Genomic DNA, 13,082 nt, shown 5'->3' on the forward strand with positions numbered 1-13,082 from the left:
GGGCACTGTACACCGCAGGGGAAGGTCTATGCTCCAAACACCTTGGAACCGAAACAGACAGAAAGGATGCACCGTTCTTGCTTCACAAGGAGGGAACTTACACAGAAGGATTAAGCAATTTGAATAAATTACTAAAAGACTAAGGCAGAGCCAGGGACTGAGCCTGTAACTCCAATCAGTAGACTGAAGCCTTATTACAAGGACATCCTTCCTCTTCTAATTTGCCTCTGGTTTTACTCGGATAACTTAATTAGCAGATAAAGCACAACCAGTTAAACCTTGATCATTTTGCCAGAAAATAAATTACATTTCTTCACTTTCTATACATAAAGGTATATATAGACTAATTTCCAGATTTTTGCTGATTTCAGTGAGACATTTCAAATTACCCCGGAAGATCTTAGTAAATGAAATCCTGTTTAGTTTAGATATTTAACTAATATCACAGCCAACCAGAAATCAACTTTAAAGGCTAAAGAATAAATGTCATGGTGAACTTTTTTTTTAATAGAGTATATAAAGACTAGACCCTCTTATAGTACATCAGATCACTATAATCACTGAGCAACTACACATAACATCCTTCCACTACCAGTTTAAAAACTAGCAAGCTTCTAATGTACACATGTATTCAACAAATATCTTATCAGCTTCTCATCCCAAGTGATGAACTAATTCCAAACATGTATTTTAATATCAAAATTTACAGGATTGGTGCTAATTCTTGAAGATTAGCATCTCTTTATCCTCTCTCAACATACAAGAAAGCACTCACCAGAATTCACTTTGGAAGTTATGTGCGTCACATCTATTTTCTTGGATTTGACCAAAGGCGAAGACCGCATAGAAGCACTTCGTACAGAGCTTTTTCTGTGATCAGAAGCTTTGCTTATTTTAGAAAGAGGTGCAAAGATACCTAGAGAGAAAATTGCATGTGCCAAAAAAGAACCAGGAGTAGTATTAGTGTAACAAAATTTTCTGGCTACTATCTTTTACATCAATTAATTTAGGGGTTTTTTTCAGCCACAATCATAGAATCATGGAACAGTTTGGGTTGGAAGGGACCTTGAAAGGTCAACTAGTCCAAACCCCCCTGCAATGAGCAGGGATATCTTCAACTAGATCAGGTTGCTCAGAGTCCCATCCAACCTGACCTTGAATGTTTCTGGGGACGGGTCATCTACCACCTCTCTGGGCAACCTGTGCCAGTGTTTCACCACCCTCAGGGTAAAAAATTTCTTCCTTATATCTAGTCTAAGTGTACCCTCTTGTAGTTTAAAACCATTACCCCTTGTCCCATCGTGGCTTGCTGTGGTGTCAAAGCACTTGTAGGCAAGGAAGAACTAGCTCAAATGAACAGTGAAACCAAAAGGTTGATCAAGCAACTTGAACAGAGTAATTCAGGGAGTCAGTAAAACTACTAGAATCTGCTTTTTGTCATAATGGTAACATTCAATCTCCACTGTTACAAAACACATGACTTTGTTCATCATGAGAGTCCGTGAAACAGCAATTAAAATACCTCAAGCTAGAAGCTAGAAAACAGCTATAGGTGTGAATCTTTTTAAAAGGAAGGCAACGCAGGTAAAGAAACATGGCCATTATTGTTGCAACACAAACAAATAGCTTCAACAATATAGCTGGAAAACCATGAAAGACTGTTGTCTTGCACTTTCACAGAAATAATCAGAAATTTTGACTGGTTGGTTGTTTCTGTGGTTTTGCAAATAGTTGTGGCCAAAACGCTAGGAACAGTTAAAAGAATCAATAAAATAAACAAAAAAAGACAAAAAAAAGATAAAAAGAAAAGCAACAGAATTTGTTATCTGTTTTTATTCTCCACAAAGGTTCCTATCTTCAAACACTTTTTTCAAAATTCAGGTTTAAAAAAAACGTAAGAAAAAAAATCGGAGGTTATACCGCGTTTCGGCGCACACTTGAAGTACTGGACTCTTCCAACACTTCCATTGTTCTTTCCTTCTGGTTCGTCCAGCTCTATGCCAGCCCACTGGCCACTGGCAAATTCTGTTGTGCCACAGAATCTTAATGTACCAACCTACAGCACAAAGCATCAACACAGAATGACTTTGTTAAACAAGTATTGCCCACGAGAACATAATATAGATTACGAAGGAGACAGCAAGTTATCTCCAAGCTTTTGATGAGAACAGAGAAACACAAACATAACAATCTCCCTTGATTATTGACACTCCTATCTTTCAAAGCCAGCCAATGCATTTTCCAAAACGTCTTAGTCCTTCTACGTGTATTTTGTATTAAAAAAAAAAGTACTGGTTATTGACAGATCTCGTAACAGGCATGAATGAGACAGTAATCACCTCCAAGTCAGAAAAGTACAGGAGTCTATGCCTAACAAAAAGTTTTACTATCAGTCTTCCACACCAATAGTTCAACAATCATGGCTAGATATCTCGCTGCATTGGAGATTCCATGGAAATACTAGATAAAAATATATCCCTGTATATACAAAAATATATATATATATATATATTGCAAAGGTTATAGGGTAAACTTCAGCGCATACTTAATTTTTTTTTTGGAAAAAAATCCTGAGTCTTTTATTCCCTCCTTACGATTAAACAAACTTTAAAAAGCTAGCAAATGTTAAAACATCTTTTTGCTGTTTCAATATATACTATGTAGACTCTGAACAGATAAGTATATCAAGACAAACCATCCTTGCTGGTGGACCTCAGTCTCCACAAATATACATTATAAGCTCACACACTTCAACCAAATGAGGGAGGAATAACTAACAGAGATGCACTTACTGATTTAAATTCATTTTTATATTTGATTTTTAAATTAGTTTTAGGAAGAAAAACCTTTGATCTTTCAGTTGCTCAGTTTTCATTATCTTATGTGACCATAATACTATTAGTTCACTTTTACTATGACTTTACTGTCTAATCCAGCCCTCAGAGAATAAACACAGAAACCATTTTTTTCCTTCCTATAAAACCTTCCAGCTACTCTTTGTTAATGTTCTGTAAAGAAACAAATGTGACCCAGAGCCTATTCTTGTACTCTGAAGATCTCCTGTAAATTTGATTGTAATAGGCAGGTACATCACACTAACCTAGACCTGGACTTCTTAGCTCCCAGCACAAAGATCGAACTCAGCCGGAGGAAGCTTGGCCAAGCAGCCTAACAGATTCCTCCACTCTCCCGGCACCAGCCAAAGGCACTTACCAAGCAGAGGGAAGGGACCGGCATCTTAAACTAGTGATGGCGATAGCAAAACTGAGGCTCCAGTGTTGCACAAGCCCTAGGACTTGGGCAGGCAAGGAGCAGAGGACATCTCGCACATTAGAAGCATAGCAGGAACAGGAGAAAAGTTTTCTTCCAGCTACTGGTTTCCCTGCACTCACATTTCATTAAGTGTCCATTCAGATAACATATAATCTAGCAGAGCACGAGCTGGTGAAGCTGGGGGACAACAAATCATGTAGATAAAAACAGCTGCTTACACAGCTTTCTGCCCTTTGAGACAACTAGAGTGACAGGTGCAGTAGGAATCAAGAGAGGAATCCATTTTCCCTCAGGCATCTACTGTCCTTGGCTTTCAAGCTTCATTAAAGCTGATATGTTAGGAGACTGCAGAAGCAGGAAAGAGAACAGGAATACATAAACATTGCTCGTAAAAATGCTGCCATTCCAGTACCCTCATCCCAGCTTCCATATTCCGGAAATGAGAACGGATCCAAGAAGACATTAAGAACTGGGCATCGTTTTCATCATCCTGTTCTCGCTTTTGCTCCACCCTGCACACTTTTACGAGTATCAAGGGAAAGGGGAAGAGAGGGCTGAGATCAACTCCTCCATTCAGACAAATGGAGAAAGTGGGTGGGAAACAATATGGGAGTAACGCAGAACAGGTCCTCGCACACAAAGAAAGGAAGGGAGGAAAGCAGACGTGGAAAAGGAAGACCAAAAAGTACAAACACATTTTTCCTTCCCACCTGCTGTATGACAGCTTTGGCTCCCTTCAAAAAGGCTAGCTGGAAATCCCAGCCAGCCTTTGGCAGCAGAAAACCAGCTTCCAACAACTTCTAAAAAACCACTGTAATAGCATACTCAATTTAAAAAAAAAAAAAAAGTAACCAAACCCAGGAAGCTTTATCCATACACAATAAGCACACTACAGTACAAGCAGTTCTATGTGCCTTACTCGGAGCAAAGATACACAAGAGGACTAATTTCTTCCCTTACTTGCTATAAAGCCTCCATTAACTTGCAGTTACATTATCTCCTCTCGCTTTCGCTGTGCAATGGCTTTCCGTAAAAGAAACTTCCATGAACTTTTCACTGTCTTTAAAGAATAAGCAACTTCCTGTACGTACTTCAGTTAAAATGCCTTCTGCATAGCTACTGATTCCTTCACTTTTCCTGACCCAATTTCAAGAATACATCACACGAACATACAGCATGGAAGCTGCTTTGCTCACTTGGCGGAGTTCACTTTAGAACATTTCAGTTGTGATGATTACAAATCTGAAGTTATACTAGAAAAATTATTAAAGGTAAAGCTACTCAAAATTGTGCTCACAAATACCTTTAATATTTACCAGAAAAATATTTGAAATCTTTAAAAGAGTTCTAGCACTATTAAATTATTTCAGAGCCCTTGCTGTCAGAGGAAATAAAAGGTATGAATACTAACTGCAATATCAATGTTACATTTTTCAAATGCATTTTTCAAAACGCGTCTAGCAAGACAGTTTCGTAACAGCTATTCACATTTGAGCTGGAACAGTATTAGCTACATTCTTATGCTTCCGCAGAACCATGTTAACAACCCCGTTGGCACAGCACTGCTCCAAAGATTTTAGCTGCATTGCACCAGTGAAATTGGGTTACTATAGGCTGAGCAGAATTAAAGTTTTCTTTTACCGCCTTCTGGAAGCTATCGGGGTAATTCACAAATGCATACTCATAACTGAAAGCTGGGCAACTCACAAAGTAATCTGTAAATTTTACCATCATTTTGATGTGACACCAGAAATGTTAATAAAAGCTGAGCCATGCTGATGTATTACAGGAGACTGTAAAAAAATTGTTTACAGGTACAAAATGCAGACTGTGCCTGTCAAAACAGCTTTTCATAGTCATGACTTTAACACTTAACTGTTCAGCTTATTACTTTCTGTAACCAGATCCTTACTGCCATCCAGAGTTCACACCTTCTGGAAAGTATTTCAGACCCTCAAATATGTCTCCAAAGGGGTAAATAAATTAACTGTCCAGAAATTATGAGGGTAGTATCAGGTTGCTCATCATACCTTCTGTCCTGCAATAACAACACGATCTCCCAGCTTCAGGCCAAGCGATAAAAGCATGGCCTTGCCTGTGATGTGATCATAGTTTGGAATCATGGCTTTTGAGATGTCACATGAGAGAGGCACTGCATCCAGCAATATCTGCTTGATTTCTTTTGCACTAGCTGCTGCATCTGCCATTTCCAGTGGCATATCTACCGGATCGGGAACCACATCTGCTGGAATCTGCCCTTTGTCATTCTGCAGAAACATAACAAGGCACAGGATTTAATGTTGTGACAAGATAAACCTGATCAGGTGAAACCATAGCAGTTTATGAAGTTTTTAATCCTCTTCATTAGATATTTTTCCTAGAATATAAACAACTATAAAAACATCCACATTTTCAAATAAGGATGCCAAAACATCCTTAGGTATGTAAACTAGCATTTACAGTGTCTTATTTTCAAAAGTGCTAAGATTGAAAATTTTGGTAACTTAAGAACATTACTAGTACTCAGAACACACGAAAGAAACACCTGTAGGTACCTGTGTACCTGAACACATATTTAGGGAAGTAAGCAAGAATTTTTCTCTGTAATGCCAATACTGTAAAGCTAACACCTCCCAAAGAATTTATCTTTACCCAGTGTATAGTTTACTCCTTGATGAGGCTTATTCCAAATGTAAGATAGAGTTTAATTAATATATGTTGCATGTATAGGATACACAAAGTTGATGTCTCACATAAATACTTGAATAAAACTGTTCAGGTTTATTTAGATACAGACTGTTCCATGAAATATGAATTAAGGACAGAGCACTTTCCAAGCACTTCCCATTCCCAGAGAGCAGTGACTGTGATTCACCGTATGTCCCACATGACACCCACCCTAGGCCAGAGCTGTTGGAGTACCAGCTCACCTGGAGTTAACCTTAACTCAAGGCCAGTTGGCCAGACAGCAAGTACACGGTTGGGTTGTCAAGCTGCTACAATGGCAAGTCCTACCTACGCTTTCTTCAGCAAAGGCATTACTATGGATCTTCACCTATCTGCCAATTTTCACAAAGCTCGTGGAAATACAATTATCTCAGTCTTCCAACTTCGTCTCAACCAAGCCTCTGGACTCAGAAACTAAGGGAAGCTCAAAGAGGGAATGGCGCAGAGAAAAACTGCAATATCAATTGCAGAAACCAACATCACACACACACCTCATATTTCCTTTGTTTCCAGAAACCAACATCACACACACACCTCAAAAAACCACTAAAAAACACCAAAACCAAGCAAAACCCAAGATTTGCGACTAGACACATATAGCAGCATTTTACACTATAACTCAGGCCTATTACTTCGTTAGCAAGCAGAGCAGTTAATGTTTCATTACCAGTTACTTATGTTAAGACTAAGTTTACTGCTAAGCAATAAGCTGCATTTCTGGAGGTCACAGACTGCACTCCTGTATTTCTGAAAAGGTCCACCACTGCCATGACAACTGTTGCAAGACACAAAGGAGTATTAAATGAAAGTTCAAGCAACAAATAGAAGAACATCTTGAAAGCTACTTGAACTAATGAACTAAAATGTGACACAAAAACACAAACTTCAACACACAAGTATGACAAAGCATACAAAATCATCCATTACAAGTTATAAATAATTTTTCTGAGGCACAATCATTCCATGTAACACATTTTTAGCTAACCAAAATCCTAGATAGACTGTTCAATTTTTCCAGGCACTTTTTTCACCTAACTACTTACCCTAAAAGCAGGATTTGCTCCATGTTCCAGTAAGCACTTGACAGCTCCTGTACATAGGTTAAATGCAGCAATATGCAAAGCTGTTCCAAAATCAAAATCACTACAGGTGGCATCCACATCTGCAATTAAAAATCACATATGAGGTACGTAAGTCTCTTACGTGAACATTTCACCCTTCAGATTCCTTGAGAGGACATTCATTTTTACAGTTTATGTTAACATTTATACAGAGACACTATTATTTATGTTCTAAATGCATATAAGAAGTAATTGTACACAGAATTTCAACCTTATCTCCATCTGTTTGTTCCTACCATGAACCAATCTGGAAGATGAGCATTTACCTTCATTCATTGTATAATACTGATGACTTAATTGCAAAATTGTTGCTATTCAGGATGTCCAATCTACTGTGCTAAGATTAACAAGTTAGTAACTTTCAGTTTGCGTGTAAATCAATGTTTCAGAAATATGTATATTTTATTGCTTCCAGGTGTCAAATGTTAAAATGAGATGCATCTTCAACCAGTTGTTTTCCTTTGTGAGCAGGTAGCGGGGCAAGAGAAAACTGATTATACCTCTGCTTTACATTGTTTTAATTACTAATGGCCAGGAACAAAGTAAGAGCTAGTGATTTTTACAATTTCTTTGTTTCAAAGAATTGCGGTCTGAAGGGTCTTGCACTGATAGTTTGGAAAATGGAGCACTGCATTTGACTAGAAGAGATTTAGCATAATGTATCTTTCTGTCAATTGTTCCCAATATATCTTTCAATCTGCTATTAAGTTATTACTGTTCTAGAAGACTGCAGTTTTAATGTATATTTATTCTTTCACTACTGTTCTGAACTATACAAGAGAGACGTCAGTTTGAGTCAATTATGTATATGACTGTTAATTAAAAATGCCAGCTGATTTAATACACAAACCAAAAGCCAACAAGTATTAGCAATAATGTTCCTATTTGAAATACTGGTGAGGAACATAAAACTTTCCACCTCAGGGCTGTACAGTCTCCTAGTATTTTCCAGTGTTGGTCTCTGTCCCAAAAACCACTAACCCTTCTCACAATGTGATAAACAAAGTATATCCCAGCTGGATCAACACCTTTATATAGTTATACTAAGCTAATATTTTGGGGGCAAATAAAACATCAACATATATAGAAGATACATAAATACTTATGTCTGTATAGACGTTAACTTTATATATACTAATAAAGATTTACTCTGAATTTTATAAAGATCAAAGATAACAAATTCAGGATCAAACTGTAATGTTTTTACAATTTCACTAATATGAATACAAGCTTTACTATTTTAAATTTAATTGGCATGAGCATGAAAGAAGACTGCATTCACCTGATGCAATCATAACGACAGCTATGTATGCAGATGTACCTTTTATATATCAAATGTCAAAAGACTATTACCAGTTTAAAACTAAGTAGACGCTGTGTAGTTGTATACAACCATTGAAACTTCCATGTTTAACAAGGCTATCAAGTATTTTCTGCACACATAGGAACCAATTTGCAGAAATACTGATCAGTAACGTCAGCTACTGAGTCAGCAACAGTTGTGTGTACAAGAGATATTTTGCCACATTTTAAAAAGTCAACAGTTGTGTGTACAAGAGAGATATTTTGCCACATTTTAAAAAGTAACTGATGTGTAGATTATTTTTTTTTTTTTAGACTAGTTTGACTTCCTCAGACTTGCAAGCTTCATGCTTAGTTTTTAAACACTGTTTCTTACAGGTTTGTTCTAAGTCTAATTTGGCACAGTACAGGTGACAAAAAGAAACCCATATATATCAAACGTTACCCAGTGACTACCCTCAAACTATCTAGGGAAAATTAATATGCAGCAATGGTTTGTCATTAGCAACCCATGCAGGTTACAGTCATTGTCTAATGGCACCACACAACATTTCTAATTCTTAAGCCTTTAACAATTAGTATATTTAAAACCTCTAATAATCCAAGATCAAACTAGTTCTCTGTTCCAACAATTGAGGAGTAAATCTGTATACTGAATTTAACTGCAGAGCGTCATAAAGGAAATAGTTTAGCAGTAAATCAAAAGGAAACATCTGTGGTACTGGCTGTTTCACAATGGGTGTCTCAGAGTCAGTATACCACTGTCTTGAAAAGTTATTTATACATTAACAACCATTTTTTCCACCAGTTTAGTATAGATCTGTCCAAGGCATATTTGCCTTCTACGTACATCCTCCCTTCTCCGCAAACTGCCTGATGAAGTATGGAGCTAACATTATTCTTTCAATTAAATCAGACGATCCATGGTTTTCATGTCACAGGGCAAATCATTTTACACATTTTCTAAGAAAAAAAAAAAAAAATCATCTGCTTATCAGAGAGTTGCCAATTGCCAAGGCATTTAACCAGAGTGGTTTCCTTGGAAATCTGTGCAAATTCCCACCCCTTCCATAGGCACTGCACAGGAGGAGATGAGAACACCAAATGCAAATGAGGTCTGAAAGAAGACCTAATCTGCTGATGCAAATTATGGAGATCAGACTATTGAAATGTGATGTGGACTGAACTACTGTGAAGTCTTATTTTGTCTTCTGTTAGCAACCTACACTTGTTACCTCTTAAGCATGTCATACCAATAAAAACGCTGCGTAATAATTACCTCCATGATAATTCAAGACGCAGTAAGCAAGCCTTGTGTACTCCAAAAACCTATCAGCTTTGCAGAATTTTGGGACAGAGGCTTTAGCTACAACTAGCTAAAAAAGGACATCAATAATTTTGCAAAATGGCACAATCAGAAGGATATTCAGTAGAACAAATTAACATTCATACAATCTTAGTATTAAAATTGCTTACTGGTTTTGATATCCTGAACAAATTAGGAACAAATGGTTCTGGTTCAGACCCACTTCTGTGTTTCCATTTGCATTACTGTAAATAGGGCTCCAATTACCAATCCTTCATATTATCATTCCAAAAGGCATTATCTATTTATGCCAAACACTAAAGTCAAAATGTTCCTTACATGACCTTTTAGACAGCCGGTAAGTGGGAAAAATGAGCACGTCAAAGTTGCTTTGGTCACTAGTTTGCCACATGCCATTGCCAAATCCCCACTTCTGTTACCCTTCTAGCATTTCAAACGAGCTTCTCAATGTTTAAGGTATCTTTAAAACCCTAGGAATTTACTAGAATAGTTACATCTTTACTTTTCTGCGTACATTCTCTTAGTCCTCAACAACTTAGAATTAACCTGTTTGCTTTCCATTCTATTAAGATACTTCTCTACCATCTTGTACAAAGCTCAAGTTTAAAAAACAGCAATGGAACGTTAAACCACCAAAAAAAAATAGTTTAAGAGAAAAAATAACCAATGAGGCTGACTAGAAGAATAAGAAATTATTTATGTATAATGGATAAATAAACCCCACACTTAAAGACTACTACACACCAGCTTAGGGTCAACAGAATAACAAAATTCAGACAACTACATAAAACAAAAGTAACAATGCCTACCTTTCGGCTTTGCATTTCTCAAAATAACACTAATAAGTTCTGGAACATCAAAGTAGGCAGCATAATGCAAGGCATTCATATTTGTCCAGCGGCTGCGTAAACTGCTATCGGCACCCAAATCAAGAAGCTGCGTCGCAAATTTTACAGCAGTTTCAACATCACCTGCAAGGTAATTTTTGTGAATAAGCACTAGAGATTTATTTGACCTCAAAAAACACATACATGCTTATGTGTAACACATAACATATGTTGAACCCTTAAAGCTCACAGCTGAACAATTATTAGGCCTTTCTTTTTAGGATTAGAATGTAGAAATTTGTGCCTTTTCATAAAGGGCTGAAATCTCTACTATAGTATATAATAACACTACCTATTTATCTCTAATGTAAATAACGTAATGTGTCACCCATCAAAACCAGGAATTTTAGTATCTGACAGAAGGAAAAAAAAAAAAAAATTACACCCCCCAATGCTGAAGTTTATGTTAAAAGATCTGAAACACTAGCCTATGCCAGACCCCACTCAGAAACTTAGTTCAAACTTAAAGGAGAACTAGGTTCAGGTCAACAAAAACCGTAGCAAAACATAGAAAAGCTAATAGGGGTGTTCAAACAGAGTTAAATATGCTCTTATTTCCAGTACTTATGATCATAATAATGCAAACACAGATTATTGTTTTCTTCTGACATGATCAGGGTGAAAGAAAAAAAAAAAAGAACAGCCAATCACCTAAATGTTCTACTTTCACTGATGTGAGAAAACTGTCAATAGATTAGTTCACAGTTTGTACCTTAGTCTGAAACAGCCTTTGCTGTTGAAATATGTTAAATATCTTCATGCTGACACCATTGTTTGCAATACCTATACCACTAACTCAACTTACTCCCAACTGCCACAGCCATAACTGCGCTACAGTTCTGCATCTTCCTTTCCGATGGCCACTACAAGAGCCAAAACCAAGCACTAAAAAAAAAAAAAATCTACTGCAGGGAAAAAAACTGTAATAGATGGTGGGATTAGCCTTTGTGAATTAATTAGGTTTTTACATCTATAATGACGTTTCTTTACTCACCAATACCATGAGCCCCTGATTTGCAAGTGTAATGCAAGAGAGTCATATCAGTCAGTCCATCTCTGTCATTCACATTGCAACCCCTTTTAATGATCTGAGAGACAAGTGGAAAACAAACACATTTTAGCCCTGGCAAATCTCTGATGTCAGTATCATTTAGTAAGTTATTTCAGATATGTTGACTCCTGGATTCATTTCAATGGCTAATAACAAAGAAGTCTGCCAGAACAGACGGTAACTGCAGAACTGAGCAACATGCACAAATGTAATAGCGTTCTGTGAATACCATTAACCTTCATTGTTTACAGACTTTAAAGCTTCTGTATATTGTTACTTTTAACATACATTTCACATGCTGAAAGTTAACTGCTTAACTGAACAACAGGAAAACAACATCCTTTATGAAGTCTCTGCCCTTGTTCTTTGGTCTCTCAACAATTCCTCCTCTCCCCCCCCCGCCCAAGAAAAGCCCCAGTTATACTACAGTAGGAAGAATCTTTGCTTCCCCACCTGTCTAGAAAAGCCTGCCATGCAGAAAAAGAAAATAAGAAAGTAGGACAGAATTACTAGAAACAGGGTGTCTTCTGAAAGCAGCCTGTTGAAGGCTGCCAAGAGATTTTAGTCCCTAACTCATTTTGTGCCTTGCAGACGTTGCCCTTAAGGTCAGGCTTCACTGTAACTTCATATATTGGAGTTTACGATTTCTGCTAAGCAGGAAACTGAAACACCGAGGTGAAGGGTCTCTGAACAACTGCTTTGAGAAGAAACATCGTTTCTACCATCAATCCAAATATGTACTGAATTTTTATCCATCATCTTTCTCTTTCCAAATGAAAGCTGACAACGTATGGAATACAAGCCACTGATCACTAACTACTCCTTAAAAGGCAGAAACTGTAGCTGCATTTATGATTAGTTCTGCTTCTGAGTTAACTGCTTTTATTTGTTGTCAACACAGTAGTTCTTTGACACTCAAAGTATTCAAGGATCTTCATTTATACCTCACCTCATTCCCAATAATATCAATATTCTGCTGGACCTGTGGAACCCACTGCCTTAAGATAGCAAACAATTCAGAAACTGATGTTTTGGGGTCGAAAAGTATTTCTTGGCATGCTGCATCATTGGGATCGAAGAAGGAAAATTCTGTTAAAAAAAGGAATCATTAGGCACAAGTGTAAGTTTTAACATGCATCTAGTTTTTCAAACTCAGAGGCAAAGTATAGCAGAGAGAGTCACTTCACTACTAATCACACTAGAAAAATCAGAATGTTGAATTAATTTAGAAAGTTTTCTTTAATGTCTGGTCTATTTTTCCTTTAATACTAAGGTCTTGCTTCTATTTCTGAACAAGCGTTGAATCAGCAACCAATACAATGCTACTGCAAGACCAATTTTAAGTTTAGGCAACGACTAACAGAGTTGTGCTGTGATTATGCTAATACGGGTTT

At 37.1% G+C, this 13,082-nt stretch overlaps 1 protein-coding gene across 1 annotated transcript in view; it reads right to left on the reverse strand.

Moving 5' to 3' along the window:
- The window catches only part of CLIP4 (CAP-GLY domain containing linker protein family, member 4), a gene marked incomplete at its 3' end in the record, with an annotated part of 17,573 nt that overhangs the window by 1,751 nt on the left and 2,740 nt on the right, over nt 1–13,082 (reverse strand). Inside the window, exons 2-8 of the mRNA XM_009895899.1 lie at nt 12,638–12,777; nt 11,632–11,725; nt 10,560–10,721; nt 7,044–7,162; nt 5,304–5,540; nt 1,921–2,056; nt 776–916 (exon numbers count right to left, since the gene is read on the reverse strand). Coding sequence (XP_009894201.1) covers nt 776–916; nt 1,921–2,056; nt 5,304–5,540; nt 7,044–7,162; nt 10,560–10,721; nt 11,632–11,725; nt 12,638–12,777 — 1,029 coding nt within the window. The remainder of the gene's footprint in view (nt 1–775; nt 917–1,920; nt 2,057–5,303; nt 5,541–7,043; nt 7,163–10,559; nt 10,722–11,631; nt 11,726–12,637; nt 12,778–13,082) is intronic.

The sequence above is a fragment of the Charadrius vociferus genome, unplaced genomic scaffold (assembly GCF_000708025.1).
Source record: "Charadrius vociferus isolate BGI_N301 unplaced genomic scaffold, ASM70802v2 scaffold242, whole genome shotgun sequence".
NCBI lineage: Eukaryota > Metazoa > Chordata > Aves > Charadriiformes > Charadriidae > Charadrius > Charadrius vociferus.